The 17,096-nt window shown below is 42.9% G+C and overlaps 1 protein-coding gene across 4 annotated transcripts in view; it reads left to right on the forward strand.

Annotated features, from left to right (window-relative positions):
- Positions 1-17,096, forward strand: part of LOC137380276 (host cell factor 1-like) — a 110,798-nt gene that overhangs the window by 56,439 nt on the left and 37,263 nt on the right. For all 4 annotated transcript variants that reach the window (XM_068052164.1, XM_068052163.1, XM_068052165.1 and 1 more), the window contains exons 12-14: positions 2,428-2,529; positions 3,548-3,767; positions 12,105-12,241. In XM_068052164.1, the coding sequence (XP_067908265.1) occupies positions 2,428-2,529; positions 3,548-3,767; positions 12,105-12,241 (459 nt within the window). The remainder of the gene's footprint in view (positions 1-2,427; positions 2,530-3,547; positions 3,768-12,104; positions 12,242-17,096) is intronic.

Below are 17,096 nucleotides of genomic sequence, written 5' to 3' on the forward strand. Positions count from 1 at the left end.
TGTGAATCTGTACTGTCCTTTAAAAAGAGAAGTTTTAAGATCAAACTGTTTAGCACAAAAATGGCTAACACTCTTAAAGTACCCCTTTTGTAAACTTCCTAATTGTTCTCTGATTGGAGCAGAGTAGCCCTGTTCTGTAGCAGGCCTAGTGAATAAAAACACCACTCCGTGCAAGTTCAACCCTCATTCTGCCTAGTTACCTGATCCCACATGGGGCATCAGTTTCTTCACTGCAGTTATCTTTGGCCTCCTTATCTCGCGAGACAATGGGTAAGCGCCTGGAGGTGGTCAGTGGTGTGTGGAGCAGCGCCTGGAGTGGCTATAAAGGCCAATTCTAGAGTGACAGGCTCTTCCACAGGTGCTGCAGAAAAATTTGATTGTCGGGGCTGTTACACAGTTGGCTCTTCCCTTGCGCCTGTGTCTTTTTTCCTGCCAACTGCTAAGTCTCTGGCGAACGCTGGCAACTGACTCCCACGACTTGTGATCAATGTCACAGGATTTCATGTCGCGTTTGCAGACGTCTTTAAAGCGGAGACATGGACGGCCGATGGGTCTGATACCAGTGGCGAGCTCGCTGTACAATGTGTCTTTGGGGATCCTGCCATCTTCCATGCGGCTCACGTGGCCAAGCCATCTGAAGCGCCGCTGGCTCAGTAGTGTGTATAAGCTGGGGGTGTTGGCCGCCTCGAGGACTTCTGTGTTGGAGATACGGTCCTGCCACCTGATGCCAAGTATTCTCCAGAGGCAGCGAAGATGGAATGAATTGAGACGTCGCTCTTGGCTGACATACGTTGTCCAGGCCTCGTTGCCATAGAGCAAGGTACTGAGGACACAGGCTTGATACACTCGGACTTTTGTGTTCCGTGTCAGTGCGCCATTTTCCCACACTCTCTTGGCCAGTCTGGACACAGACACAAACACACACAGATAACCTCTCTGGTTCTTTCACTGACGTGCATTTCAGCTGTACTGCTGCAGCTTCAGGTGAGCAGCAGCGAAAAACTCTTGGGGCAGTGGGGAGCGGTGGGGAAATGAGAAACTTGTTTTAACATGCCAAAAAAAAATAGATGTTACTCAAGTTTTCAAAGAATTGATATTCTGCATTATATTTAATGGATTTGAAAACTTTACCTTTATTTTTGTGAATGTCTATTACTTTAATGTCCCAATTACTTTAATAGAAAAGCAAAATACTGCAGATGCTGGAAATATTTAGCAGGTCAGGCAGCATCTGTGGAGAGAGAAACAGGGTTAACATTTCAGGTCAATATCCTATTCTGTTTTTATTTTAAAAGTAAAATCAATTCCTGTCTATACAATATCAAAGCCAGTGTTGTAAGAGGAGAAATTGTGTTGAAGTTCAATCCTTCACCGCTCCCCACCCTCCACCGGCCAAGGTGGTAACTCTGCTGCTCAGCCTGGAACCGAGTGATAGACCAGGAAGGTCCCGGTTTGATTCCCAGGTTCAACTGAGTTAACTGAGCTCAGTCAGGGAGCTGGTAGAGGTGCTATTGTTGGCAGGGTTCCTGCTTCTAATCACCTGTCCAGTAACTCAAGCTGGACAATTCAGGAGGGAGGATGGAGTTGGTTTAGCTGTGATGCCTTCCGCCATAGAATAGCCTGTTGGCACTCACTGTCTTGGCAGACGCATGAATTGATATCACATGGGTGCTGGTACCTGTGGTACTTTAATCCAACAAGAGTTTCTGCTTCCAAGGGAAATGGGGGGGCGGGGGGAAATTGGTGTGCAGGAGACACTCCAGAAAATAAAACTCCTCACTCATTGACCTGGTAATGTGATGCATGTGATTTGAACGGCACTACAGTAGCCTAGAATTTTATTTTATTTATTTTATTTAGAGATACAGCACTGAAACAGGCTCTTCGGCCCACCGAGTCTGTGCCGACCAAGAACCACCCATTTATACTAACCCTACAGTAATCCCATATTCCCTATCACCTCCCTACACTAGGGGCAATTTACAATGGCCAATTTACCTATCACCTGCAAGTCTTTGGCGGTGGGAGGAAACCGGAGCACCTGGCGGAAACCCACATGGTCACAGGGAGAACTTGCAAACTCCGCACAGGCGGTACCCAGAACCGAACCCGGGTCCCTGGAGCTGTGAGGCTGCGGTGCTAACCACTGCGCCGCCCCAGGCAGGTTTTATGCTTAAAAATATTTGTTGTGTGGATGATGAGCCAAGAGGTTTCATCAAAGCAAAATTTCCTCTTTAGCTTATGGTGGCTTATCCAGGGAAGGGTGGGGTAAGGGAGTTGTTTGTTTTAGTAATTTTAAAGGAAAGTACCAGAAGTATGAAGGTGAGCCTTGGTATTTGTTTCTAATTTAATCTCTTTTGGATGGTTGAAGTAATGATTTTCCCAGTGTTTTACCTATGTTGCAGTTTTCCCCTCTTATCATCCTAGATTTCCAACCTGGGAAAAGTGCTAACTCTACAGGCTAAACCGGGGCAACAGGCCACCATCTCAGCCCCAGGCTCCAGTGGGCCACTTACACAGATCTTCCAGGTTGGCAAATTGCGCTGCATTGCAAGACACACGAGTGGTTTGTTTTGTAGGTTAACATTGTGCTTTTTTTTTTAATGCCATCACTGGAAAAGAGAGCCTGCATTTATTCTTCGAGAGAGAAAGGAAGTATGATAGCTCATGTGAAACAAGGAGCGGGCTTGATGACCAGCTTCCTGCCCATCAATTTTATATGGGTACAATGTAGTGAAGATGCATTAAAGCAAGTGGGTTTGTATGCCCCTTGAGTCCTTACTCAGTTAATTCAAACTCGGCAATTCTTCAGGCATGCAGAGTCTTTCTGACCAGTGTAATGTGTCTTTTCCATTAGCTGGGGTATCTTGGGAACCATGTGTTCCTCTGCTCTCCCCACCTCCCCCCTTCTCCACAGTAAGATTTGTGCAGTTTTTATGGAGCAATTGGATGTGAAAGTGGAGAACTGCCATTGCACCAACCTGCCCCATCCCACACTTCGAAGGGAGCTCCAATTCTGGTCATTTCAAAAAGAAACTCTGCTTAATTCCCAGAGATTTAGTTTTAATTAGAAAAATTAGAGTTTGGTTTAAATTTAACATCCTAGCACATAAAATTTAGGCTATTGAATCACTGCTTTGTTATTGTAAAAGGATCGTGCAATACCAGCCTTCAAATGTTCTGGCATAGACCTATCCAGATTATTCTTGAATTATGCATTGTGTAAAGCATGTATATGAAGCATGAATAATTCCCAACTTCTTTGTTTAAACCTATATGTTGCAAGCATTTTTAATTAAAATTATAAGATGCTCTGGCTAACTGCAAAAAATTGTATAGTTTTATTATTCAGTGACTAACTTTTGCTGCTGTTCTCTCAACTCTGCTGCATATGTTTGTAGTGGTGATTTTATTTTGAAATGACATCTCTTGCATGTACTGCCAGGCTTCCATGAGAGAAATGTTTGTTCAGATGCAAATTATTTTGTACTGTTGGATTCATTCTCCTGTAATAGAGCTGGCAGCTTTTTATTTTTGAACTTGACAGACCAAAGGACAGCTGCCTCCAGGAGCTACCATTTTGAAGCTTGTCACTTCAGCAGATGGGAAGCCCACCACCATCATCACCACCTCCCAGGCCGGAAACGTGGGCCTTAAGCAGACGTTCGTCAGCCTCAGTAACGTGTCACCTGCCTCTTCAAAACCAGCAACCACCATTCTCAAAACCATCCCTATGTCTGCACTTATTTCACAGCCTGGTTCTACAGGTACAGACCAGAGAAAGGCACCAATCTGTTTTAATATAGCTAAGTTTGAGGTGGTGTATTTTAATAGGAGGAAAATGACTCTAAATGGGGTATAGAAACAAAGTGATCTAGGGATACAGATTCACAAATCATTAAAAGCAGCAATGGAGGTTAACAAAGCCATTAAAATGCATCAAAGCACTGGGGTTCATTTCTAGACGAATAGAAATGAAAAGCAGTGAAGTTATGTCAAACTTGTACAGAACCTTAGTACTGTGAGCAGAAAAAGGATATGGGGGCACTGGAGTAGATACCAGTCCTGAAAGGATTTAACTATCAGGTAAGACTGAACAGGTTGGGTCTCTTTTTTTCTCGATAAAACACCAGTTTGAAAAGTGACCTGACAGCGATCTTGAAAATAAAAGGGTTTGACATGGTAGACTGAGAAGAGATGTTTCCACTTTTGAAGTATTCAAAACTAGGGATCATAAAAAGGTAGCCACCAATAACTCCAGTAGGAAATTAGAAAAGCTTCTATACCTAGAGACTGGTTAGAATGTGGAACTTGCTACTACAGGGAGTGGTTGGGGTGATTAGCATCGATACATTTAGGGGGAAGCTAAATAAATGCATGAGGGTGAAAGGCATAGTAGGATATGCTGTTAGGGTTAGATGAAGAAGAGTGGGAGGAGGCCTGTGTGGATCATAAGCGCTGGCATAGGCCTGGTGGGCCACTTGGCCTGTTTCTGTGCTGTAAATTCTATATAATACTGTGTACCATACAGATAATGTGTGCTTTAATTTCAGTCCAATATTTTTCCTTCAGTTTACACTTTTATCTCAATGCTACTTTTATATCACTGCTCCTTTTAACTGAGGTGAGAGCAAGCTAAGCTGCAGGTCTCCGCATGATGGTTTCAGTTCTTTTCCACAATTGATTGGTGAAAAGAGAGTGAGTGAGGTCTTTTTAAAAAAAAAAAAAAAAAAATTCCTTCCCCTTGTGCAGTATCCCACTCTGGTTCTGCACTCAGTCCAGCCAGATTTTTTTTTTTGTTTCAGTTGCACCCCATGGTGGAGATTTCAACCTATGACTTTCACTTGGGAGGCAGGTGCTATTGATCTGTACTAACTTAATGTTTTAATCATCAAAAATGATGTGCGTACATAAACCTAGGTAAAGGACAGTATGGGGCTCAGCTGTGATTTCCATCGCAGATGGCTAGTAGTACTGCCTCCTAATGTGCTCACCTGAATGATGGGAACTTTGGTAGAGTATGGGGGTTTACTGGTAACCATGGCACCTTGCCCCAGCATGAGGCAACACCTTTGCAGGGAGAAGTCAGTTTTATGCAAAATAGTACCACAGCCAGGAAGGTGATGCCATCAGAAGAAAAAAAAATTAAAAAGAGAAAGTAGAGTCTGGGTTTGATTGCTGTTTTCAAGGACTGGAGGACAAACCATTTGAGGGTGTTTCCCAGAGAACTTCTGTTTAATGCTTTAGGTTAACGGAGAACGCAGATCAAATACTTTTTTTTGGAAAAAATAGACTGCAGAGGTAACACCTGAAGAACAATGGGTTTCGCCCTCCCAGACTTCAGGTTGCAAAACAAGGAGTCAGTGGTTCTGAAGATCCAAATGTACCAAGCAGCTTTTAACACCTGGGAACAATGGAAGGCCTAAATGGCTCTGTGAAACCAGACTTCTGGACTTTGCATATCAGAACAGGATGATAAGCTATTGACTTTTGAGTCCAGATAAATTTAGCATTTTCTGAAGGCAGACAGGCTGTAAGAGAGGAAACCAGCGGTTGCGGCCTCGAGGCAGGCTGTAAGGACGACAACCAACTGGGAGGGCGGCTACCGAGAGAGAGAGTACACCTGCTCTCAGAAGCCTGATACAGTAAAATGCTGCAAAGACTTGAACCTGTTTTGAAAGTTGAACTTTGCGGAGAAGGAAAAGACTAACAGGATCACCAGGAAACGCCTTATTCTCGGGCGTCCAGGTTGGAAGTGCTCGGAGAATTGAACTAAGAGGACATTTATGTTTGAAAAGGTCTGGGAGATCCAACCCATTGCAACTGGGAGGAGTTGGGACTTTTAACTGCAAAGGATGTTGCCATTAAAAAGAACTGTATAATGTATAATGCGGTGTGAGGGTTTCAAGTATTTTGATAAGTAAAGAAAATACCTTTCTTTGTAATTTGGGGTGTCAGCTACTTACACTCGAGGAAGTGGACGGTGCCTTGTCAGCTACCAAACCAGACAGAGCAGCAGGAGTTGATGGGATTTACCCAGAATTCCTGCAGAACCTCATCATAGGGAAGGAAGTGGCTAGCAAAGCTGTTTCGCAACATCCATAGCACAGGCATCATCCCAAACCTCTGGCTCCAATCTAAGATAGTGGCCATTGCCAAGCCAGGGAAACCACTCAATGACTTACACAGCTACTGCCCCACTCTCAATAACATATATAAAATCCTGGAATGTCTCCTACTAAACAGACTAGGTCCTATCCTGAATGCAGTGATTGCCCACCCCCACCCCCGGCTTCTGAAAACAGGTTGGTTTTCATACAGGCCGCAACTTTTTTAAAACATTTTTTATGGATGTGGGTGTCGCTGGCAAAGCCAGCATTTGTTGCCCATCCCTAAGTGCCTTTGACAACTGAGTGGTTCGCCAAGCCATTTCAGAGAGCATTTAAGAGTCAGCCACATTGCTGTAGGTCTGGAGTCACATGTAGGCCAGACCAGGTAAGGACGGCAGCATTAGTGAACAAGATGGGTTTTTACAACAATTGACAATGGTTTCATGGTCACCATTAGACTAGCTTTTAATTCCAGATTTATTAATTGAATTCAGATTTTGCCATCTGCCGTGGTGGGATTCGAACTCCTGTTCCCAGAGCAGTAGCCTGGATCTCTGGATTATTAGTCCAGTGACATTACCACTATTCCACAGCCTCCACAACTGCTCTGAGCAGGTCCTGACATTGACCTCGACTATTGGGGATGGTTTTCAGCAAGGCCCAAAGACAGGAACCACCTTTGTTGACTTATCCTGCACCTATGACAGAGTGTGGCGTAAAGGCATGCTGCTGAAACTCTCCAAAATCATCTGCTGTGTAAAAACCCTACAACTTATCAACTCCATGATCAGCCACCAACAGTTCAGTGTGCACCTTGGAGATCAAATCAGCCACTCACGCATAACCAACAACAGACTCCCACCAAGATCAGTTCTCGCAGTAGCCCTCTTCAATATATATACCAGCGATCTCCCTCCCACAAAGTCATGACTCTTCATACATGCTGATGACTTGGCCCTGGCTTTCCAGGCTGAAGAACTTCAGGACATTGAGAAAACACTCACTGAAGATCTATGTGCTCTGGAAGCCTACTTCAGAAATTGCAGACACTGACCCAGTGCTGCCAAGACTATTGTTTCAGCCTTCCGCCTGAACCAATCAAAGGCCAGGGAAGAAATTCATGTCCAGTTCTGCGGCCGACCGCTCACCCATCACACAACACCAAAATACCTTGGCGTCACTTTTTACCATACTTTTGACCTACTGGTAACACCCTCAGAACACTGGAGCCAAGGACAAGATGAGTGAATCTTATAAGGAAACTGGCTGGTATCACCTGGGACAGCAGAGCCAACACAATATGCACTGCTTCACTCACCTTGGTCTACCCAACAGCAGAGTACTGTTGCTCAACCTGGCTCAGGAGCCGCCAGACAAATGTGGTAGATATCCACCTCTGGGAAATCATGACTTATTATTTCTGGAACATTGAGACCAACACAGCTAGAGTGGCTTCCTGTGCTAGCATACATTGAACCTCCGGATGTCCGCAGGGAAAATATTCTCCTCAAAGAACACCTCCAGCTGACAGCTAATGAAACGCTCCCATTGACACAACACCTCAAAAAAAAATCTCGTAGCCCCCTACTGGAACACACTCCACACCCTACAAACTGATAGCCCCAACTCTCAATGCCACACCTCCTGCTAATATCACCAACTGCAACCTGATAACTGACCCGTGCGGTGAAGTCCCAGGTTTCAACCTCTCATTGATCTGGACAACCCTCAACCGCTTGAGGATGGGTCGGGGAATATGTGGCCACCAGCTCCACAAGTGGAATGTGAGGACCAGCTCAAATTGTGACTGTGGCCATCCAACTTAAAGAAAGAGCATATAATTGCGCAAAGATGGGTGGCAGGTCAGAAGATTTGGCAGAATATAAAAAAACAGCAAAGAATGACTAATCGATTAATAAGGAAGGAAACATTAGAACGAGAGAAAGCTGGTGAGAAATATAAAGACATAGCAAGAGTTTCTATAGATATTTTAAAAAGTAAAGAGTTAACAAAGTGAGTGTTGGTCCTATAGAAAGTGAGTGGGGATTAAATGAGGGGAAAATAAGGAGATGGCAGATGAATAGAACAGGTATTTTGCATTGGTCTTCACCATAGAGGATGCAAGTAGCATCCCAGAAATAGCTGTAAATCAGGAAATAAAAGGGAGGGAGGGACTCCAAGAAAATTAAAATCACCAGGGAAGCATAACTGAGCAAATTGGAGCTGCGGGCTTACAAGTCCTCGGGTCTTGATGGACTTCATCCTAGGGTGTTAAAAGAAGTGACTAGTGAGATAGTTGATGCATTGGCTTTGATTTTCCAAAATTCCCTAGATTCGGGGAAGGTTCCATTAGTTTGGAAAATAGCCAATGTAACTCCTTTATTCAAAAAGGGAGGGAGACTGAAAGCAGGAAACTACAGGCCAGTTAGCTTAACATCTGTCATATGGAAAATGTTAGCTATTGTTAAGGATGTTACAGCAGGGCACTTAGAAAAATTCAAGGTAATCAGGCAAAGTCAACATGGTTTTGTGAAAGGGAAATCATGTTTAACTAATTTATTGGAGTGCTTTGAAGAAGTAACATGTGCTATGGATAAAGGGAAACTGGTGGATATACTGTACTTCGATTTCCAGGAGGCATTTGATAAGTTGCCACATCAAAGGTTATTGCGGAAAATAAAAGCTCATGGTGTCGGGGATAACATTTTGGCATGGAAGGATTGGCTAGCTAACAGGAAACAGTAGGCATAAATGGGTCATTTTCTGGTTGGCAAGATGGAACGAGTAGTGTGCCACAGGGATCAGTGCTGGGGCCTCAACGTTTTACAATTAATATAAATGACTTGGATGAAGGGACCGAAGGTATGGTTGCTAAATTTGCTGATGACACAAAGATAGGTAGGAAACTAAGTTGTGAAGAGGACATAAGGAGGCTTCAAATGGATATAGTTAGGTTAAGTGAGTGGGCAAAGATCTGGCAAAAATGTGAAATTGCCCATTTTGGCAGGAAGAATAAAAAAGTATATTATCTAAATGGTGAGAGATTGCAGAGCTGAGATGCAGAGGGATCTGGGTGTCCCAGTGCATGAATCTCAAAAGGTTGTATGCAGGTACAGCAAGTAATTAGGAAAGCCAATAGGATGTTATTGTTTATTGCGAGCGCAATTGAATACAAAGGTAGGGAGGTTATGCTTCAACTATACAGGGCACTGGTGAGACCACATCTGGAGTACTGTGTACAGTATTAGTCTCCTTATTTAAGGAAAGATGTAAATGCATTGCAAGCAGTTCAGAGAAGGTTTACTAGACTAATAGGGTGGGTTGTCTTATTAGGAAAGATTGGACAGGCTAGGCTGGAGTTTAGAAGAGTTGGAGGACACTTGATTGAAACATATAAGATCCTGAAGGGTCTTGACAGGATGGATGTGGAAAGGATGTGTCCTCGTGTGGGAGAACCTAGAACTAGGGGTCACTGTTTTAAAAATAAGCCCATTTAAGACAGAGCTGAGGCGACATTTTTTCTGAGGGTCGTGAGTCTTTGGAGCTCTCTTCAAAAGGCGGCAGAAGCAGAGCCTTTGAATATTTTTAAGGCAGAGGTAGGTAGATTCTTGATAAGGGGGTTATTGCGGGTAGGCGGGAATGTGGAGTTGAGGTTACAATCAGATCAGCCGTGATCATCTTGAATGACGGAGTAAGCTCGAGGGGCCTACTCTTCCTAATTTGCATGTTCGTATATTGAACTCTTGCCCTGAGAGATCTATTCCTGGTGGCATCACAGCTATTCACTGCATCAGCTGAAGCCGTTGAATGGATTGTTAACCTCGACATCGAATTAATAACTGCTTCCCAGCCATACGACTATATATATATATATATATATATATATATATATATATATATATAGTAATTGGGGATTTCTTTTAATTTAATTGTTATAATAAAAGTCTTAAAACGTGAAATCCTGTCGTATTGGTCTGAGCATTTATATCTCTTATTTTTCATCTTAACGATCTCACTGAGGTCGTAACACAACTAACTCGCATTTTTACTCTAGAATTGGATATGTTCTCATACCAGTTATCATGTAATGTAATGAATGTTCATTCTGTGAGACCCCATGTCCCCTCAGGTGGATGTAAAAGATTCCATGGCACTACTCGCATAAGAGCAGGGCAATTCTCTATGCTGTTCTGGCCAATATTTATTCCTTAAGCAACATCACTAAAACAGATTATCTGGTCATTATCTCATTCCTGTTTGTGGGATCTTGCTTTTTGCAAATCGGCTGCAGCATTTCCTACATTGCAGTGACTACACTTCAAAAAGTAATTTATTGGATATTTGGGTAATTATGTTAGAGTAAAGGGTAAGGAGGGGGAGAAATTTCTGAAATGTGTTCAGGAAAACTTCCTTGACCAGTATATTCTCGGTCCAACTAGGAAGGAGGCATTGCTGGATCTGGTGCTGGGGAATGAGGTGGACCAAGTGTACTTGAGTAAGAGTGATCACAAATCATAAAGTTTAGATTGGTATTGGAGAAGAGTAAGGAACAATCTAAAGTAAAACTTCTGAATTGGAAGAGGGCTAGCTTCAGTGGGATGAGAGGGGATCTAGTCATGGTAAAATGCAACCAAAGACTGACAGGTAAAACAGTAAAGGAGCAATGGGTGATCAACAGGCACTTGGGGAGGTTTGAGTTAGAGAGCCAGCAAGGATTTGTAAAAGGCAGATTGTGCCTAATGAATTGAATTCTTTTATGAAGTAACAGAGAAGGTTGATGAAGGGATGTTGTCTTTATGGGTTTTAAGAAAGCATTTGACGAAGTATCACAAAAATTGGGCTCATGGAGTAGGAGGGTCTGTGTCCGTTTGGATTAAAAATTGGCTTAAGGACAGAAAACAGCAAGACGTGGTAAATGTTTTTTTAAGACAGGAGGATGGTAGGTGTGCATGCGTATGTTAAAAATCAACATTTTCTGATACCAGACTTGGAGGCGTCTCAACTGCAACAGGACATAAATAGGCTAGCAGAATGTGCAGACAAGTAGCAGATGGATTTTAATACAGAAAAGTGTGAGCTGATGCATTTTGACAAAATGGATAAGGAGGCAATATAGACTTAATGGCACAGTTCTAAAGAGTGTACAGGGGCAGAGGGACCTTGGGGCCCATGTGCACAGATCCTCGAAAGTGGCAGGACGTGGAGTAGTTAGCAAAGCAACCGGTATCTTGGGCTTCATAAATAGAGGTATTAAGTACAAAACCTGAACCTTTTATAAATCTCTGGTTAGGCCACAGCTAGAATATTGTGTCCAGTTCTGGTCACCACACTTTTTAGGAAGGATGTGAGAGTCCTCGAGAGGGTGCAGAGGAGATTTACCAGAATGGTTCTAGGGATGAGGGATTTTAGTTACAAGATTAGGTTGGAGAAGCTGGGGTTGTTCTCTGAGCAAAGGAGGTTGATGGGGAGATTTGATAGAGGTATACAAGATTATGACAGGTTTATATGAGGTAGACAAAGAAACACTGTTCCCATTAGCTGATGGTACAAAGACTAGGGGACATAGATTTAAAGTCTTGGGCAAGAGATGTGAAGAAGCACTTTTTTTACACAGCGAGTGGTAAAGACTTGGAACTTGTTGCCTAGGAGAGTAGTGGAAACAGAGATGATTGATGATTTCAAAAGGAAATTGGATAGGTACCTGAGGGAAATAACCCTGTAGGGTTATGGGGATAGAATGGGGGAATGGGATTGACTGGATTACTGCACAGAGAGCCGGCATGGACTCAATGGGCCGAACAGCCGCCATCTGTGCTGTAAAGGGCTTTAGCACATCCTGAGATTGTGCAAGCTGCTGTGAAAAAGCAAGTCTATCTATTCATCTACCACTCAAGCTAGACAAATCCAATTGTCATGTAATACAATAGAAATTCATATCTGTGAGTGTGGTGAGTGACCTCAATTTCACCATGTTTTCCTTGCCTGCTATTTCAGGTGTCACTGGGAGCCCTGGTATGAAATCCCCGATTACCATCATCACTACAAAAGTAATGACATCAGGAGCTGGAACACCGACAAAATTCATCACTGCTGTGCCCAAACTGCAGACAGGGCAACAGGGACTCACCCAGGTTAGCACAGTATACATACTGTTGTGAATTTTTTTGTTGTTTAAATTTCCTTCCTTCCCCTCAAAACAAAAGTAAAATGGATAACAATCACAAGTGAGTTTTTTTTGGTGCGTGAGGTTTTATCAAGAAACCCAAATGAAGGAGGAAGGTTGTAGTGTAGAACTTAGCCTCAGTCAGAGAGTATTCTAATTACTGCAGGGCACTTGGAGAAATCCTGATTACGAATTTGAGAGACTAGAAGAAAAGTTGTCGGGAGAAAGGAAAGCCCTATTGTGGAGGACAGATTCTTGGAATGTATGCGAGATGGTTTTCTAGAGCAGTACGTTGAGGAACCAACTAGGGAACGGGCTATTTTAGATTTCATATTGTGCAATGATAAAAGAAAAGAAGCCTTTAGGAAAGTGTGACCATAATATGATAGAATTTTACATCAAGTTTGAGAGTGATCTAGTTACTAAGAAACTAGGGTCTTAAACCTAAGCAAAGGGGTAGCTATGAAGGTATGAGCGGCAAATTGGCTAGACTGGATTGGGAAACTACGTTAAAAGGTATGACGGTAGACAGGCAATAGCTAACATTTAAAGAACTAATACATAGTTTACAACAAAAATGCATTCCTTTAACTCGGCAAGGAAGTGTTCCAACCGTAGCTAACGAAAGAAATCAAGGATTGTATTAAATCAAAGGAAGAGGAAGAAAGTTGCCAGAAAAAAAAGGGTAAGCCTGATGATTGGGAGCATTTTAGAATTCTGCAAAGGAGAACCAAGAAAAGGATTAAGAAAGGGAAAATAGAATACGAGAGTAAACTAGCGAGAGACATAAAAACAGACTGCAAAAGCTTCTATAGGTAAGTGAAAAGGAAAAGATTAGCAGAAACAAATGTGGGTCCATTACAAGTGGAGTCAGGAGAATTTATAATGGAGAATAAGGAAATGGCAGAGAAACTGAACAAATACTTCGCCTCTGTCTTCACAGAGGAAAATACTAGAAACCTCCCAGAAATAATGGAGAATTAAGAGTCTAGTATAAATGAGAAATTGCAAGATATTAATTTTTTTTTTAAACTGGAGAAATTAATGGGGCTTAAAGTAGATCAATCCCTTGGACCTTCTGATCTACATCCCAGAGTGTTGAAAGATCTAGCTTTAGAGATAGTAGATGGTCATCTTTCAAATTTCTATAGACTCTGGAATGGTTCCTGCAGATTGGATGGTGGCAAATGTAACCCCACTATTTAAGAAAGGAGGGAGAGAGAAAACTGGGAACTACAGACTTATTAGTCTAATATCAGTCGTGTGGAAAATGATAGAATCTATAAGGATGGGATAACGGGGCACTTTGTAAATAATGGTAGGATTGTGTAGAGTCAACATGGATTTATGAAAGGGAAATTATGGCTAAAAACCTGATGGAGATTTTTGAGGATGTAGCTAGCAGAATAGATAAGGGGGAACTAGTGGATGTGGTATATTTAGATTTTCAGAAAGCTTTTGATAAGGTCCCACACAAGAGGTTAGTAAACAAAATTAGAACATATGGCATTGGGAGGAAATATACTGGCATGGATTGAGAACTGGTTAACGGACAGAAAACAGAGTAGGAATAAATGGGTCGTTTTCAGGTTGGCAGGCTGTGACGAGTGGGGTTCCGCAAGGATCAGTGCTTGGGCCCCAGCTATTCACAATCTATATCAATGATTTTGGATGTGGGGATTAAATGTAATATTTCAAGTTTGAAGATGACACAAAACTAGGTGGGAACAGGAACATAGAAGCAGGAGTAGGCCATTTCTTTTTTTTTATTCATTCATGGGATGTGGGCTAGGCCAGCATTTGTTGCCCATCCCTAATTGCCCTTGTACTGAGTGGCTTGCTAGGCCATTCAGCCCATCAAGCCTGCTTCGCCATTCAATACGATCATGGTTGATTTTTCACTTCAATGCCTTTTTCCCACACTGTTCTCATATCCCCTTATGTCATTTGTATTTAGAAATCTCTCAATCTCTGCTTTAAACATACTCAATGACTGAGTTTCCACAGCCCTCTGGGGTAGAGAATGCCAAAGAATCACAACCCTCTCCGTAAAGAAATTTCTCCTCATCTCTGTCCTAAGTGGCTTCCCCCTTATTTTGAAATTGTGTCCCCTGGTTCAAGCCTCCCCAACCGGGGAAACATCTTGCCTGCATCTACCTTGTCTATCCATTTAAGTATTTTGTAGGTTTTAATGAGATCACCGCTCATTCTTCAAACTCTAGAGAATACAGGCCCAGTTTCCCCAATCTCTCTTCATAGGACAGTCCTGCCATCCCTGGAACAAATCTGGTGAACCTTTGTTGCACTCCTTCTGTGGCAATAATATCCTCCCTAAGGTAAGGGGACCAAAACTGCACGCAGTACTCCAAGTGCGGTCGAACCAAAGGTTCTATACAATTGAAGCAAGATTTCACTATTCCTGTACTCAAATCCTCTTACGATAAAGGCTAACATACCATTAGCCGCCTTAATTGCTTGCTGCACCTGCATGTTAGCTTTGTGACTTATTGACAAGGACACTCCACGTCCCTTTGTACATCTACACTTTTTCTAATCTCTTGCCATTTAAGAAATACTTTGCACATCTGTTTCCCCTACCAAAGTGGATAACCTCATATTTTTCCACATTATATTCCATCTGCCATGTTTTTGCCCACTCGCTAAGTCTTTCCAGATTCCCTTGAAGCCGCTTTGCACCTACTGCAAAACGCACATTCCCACCTTGTTTTGTGACATCCGCGAACTTGGCAATACTACATTTGGTCCCCACGCCCAAATCATTGATATATATTGTGAACAGCTGGGGCCCAAGCTCTGATCCCTGCGGTACCCCACTAGTCACAGCCTGCTAACGCGGAATGACCCGTTTATTCCTACTCTCTGTTTTCTGCCTGTTAGCCAATCCTTAATCCATGCCAGTATATTGCCTCCTACCCCATATGTTTTAATTTTGCTAATCAACCTCCTATGGGGGACTTTATCAAAAGCCTTCTGAAAATCCAAGTATGCCACATCCACTGACTCCCCTTTATCAATTCTGTTAGTAATATCTTCAAAAAAAACTCCAACAGGTTCAACAAAAATTATTTCCCATTCATAAATCCATGTTGACTATGCCCAATCAGATCATTATTATCCAAGTGTCCATTTATCACATCCTTTAGAATAGATTCTAGCACTTTTCCGAAGACTGAGGTAAGGCTAACAGGTCTGTAATTCCCTGTTTTCTCTCTCTCTCTCTCTCTCTCCCTCCTTTAAATAGTGGGGTGACATTTGCGACCTTCCAATCTGCAGGAACCATTCCAGAATCTGTAGAATTTTGCAAAATGATCACTAATGCATCCACTATCTCCATAGCTACCTCTTTCAAAACTCTGGGATGTAGAATACCAGGTCCTGGGGATTTATCATCCTTCAGCCCCATTAATTTCTCCAATACAACCTTCTTACTAATAATTTTTTTCAAGCTCTCGTTCCTCCTAATCCTTTGGATCTCTAATTCTGGTAGATTTCTTGTATCTTCCTCTGTGAAGACCGGCACAAAGTAATCATTTAGCTTCTCTGCCATTTCTCTCTTCCCCATTATAAATTCTCCTGACTCTGCCTGTAATGGGCCCACATTTGTCTTAGCCAAATGTTTCCATTTTACATACCTATAGAAGAATGTGAGGCCTGGACAACGTATTTCAGCCAAGAGCGACGTCTCAATTCATTCCATCTTCGCTGCCTCCGGAGAATACTTGGCATCAGGTGGCAGGACCGTATCTCCAACACAGAAGTCCTTGAGGCGGCCAACATCCCCAGCTTATACACACTACTGAGTCAGCAGCGCTTGAGATGGCTTGGCCATGTGAGCCGCATGGAAGATGGCAGGATCCCCAAAGACACATTGTACAACGAGCTCGCAACTGGTATCAGACCCACCGGCCGTCCATGTCTCCGCTTTAAAGACGTCTGCAAACGCGACATGAAGTCCTGTGACATTGATCACAAGTCGTGGGAGTCAGTTGCCAGCATTCGCCAGAGCTGGCGGGCAGCCATAAAGGCGGGGCTAAAGTGTGGCGAGTCGAAGAGACTTAGCAGTTGGCAGGAAAAAAAGACAGAAGCGCAAGGGGAGAGCCAACTGTGTAACAGCCCCGACAAACAAATTTTTCTGCAGCACCTGTGGAAGAGCCTGTCATTCTAGAATTGGCCTTTATAGCCACTCCAGTCGCTGCTCCACACACCACTGACCACCTCCAGGCGCTTACCTATTGTCTCTCGAGATAAGGAGGCCAATGATATAGAAGAATGTGAGTTGTGAGGAGGATGCAAAGATGCTTCAAGGGGATTTGGAGAGGCTAAGCAAGTGGGCAAAAATTTGGCAGATGGAATAGAATGTGGAGAAATATGAGGTTATGCACTTTGGTAGGAAAAACCGAAATAGAGTATTTCTGAAATGGTGAGGGGCTGGGAAGTGTTGAACTTCAAAGGGACTTGGGTGTCCTTGTTCATGAGTCACTGAAAGCTAACATGCAAGTACAGCAGGCAATTAAGGCAAATGGTTTGCTGGCCTTTATTACAAGAAGATTTGAGTATAGGAGTAAAGGTGATTACTGCAATTATATCGAGTTTTGGTGAGACCGCACCTGGAGTATTGTGCACAGTTTTGGTCTCCTTACCCAAGGAAAGATGTACTTGCCATAGAGGGAGTGCCACGAAGGTTCACCAAACTAATTCCTGGGATGGAGGGATTGTCCTATGAGAAAAAGACTAAATAGACTGGGCCTCTATTCTCTGGAGTTTAGAAACATGAGAGATGATCTCATTCAAACATACAAAAT

Source organism: Heterodontus francisci, chromosome 19, assembly GCF_036365525.1.
Source record: "Heterodontus francisci isolate sHetFra1 chromosome 19, sHetFra1.hap1, whole genome shotgun sequence".
Lineage (NCBI taxonomy): Eukaryota > Metazoa > Chordata > Chondrichthyes > Heterodontiformes > Heterodontidae > Heterodontus > Heterodontus francisci.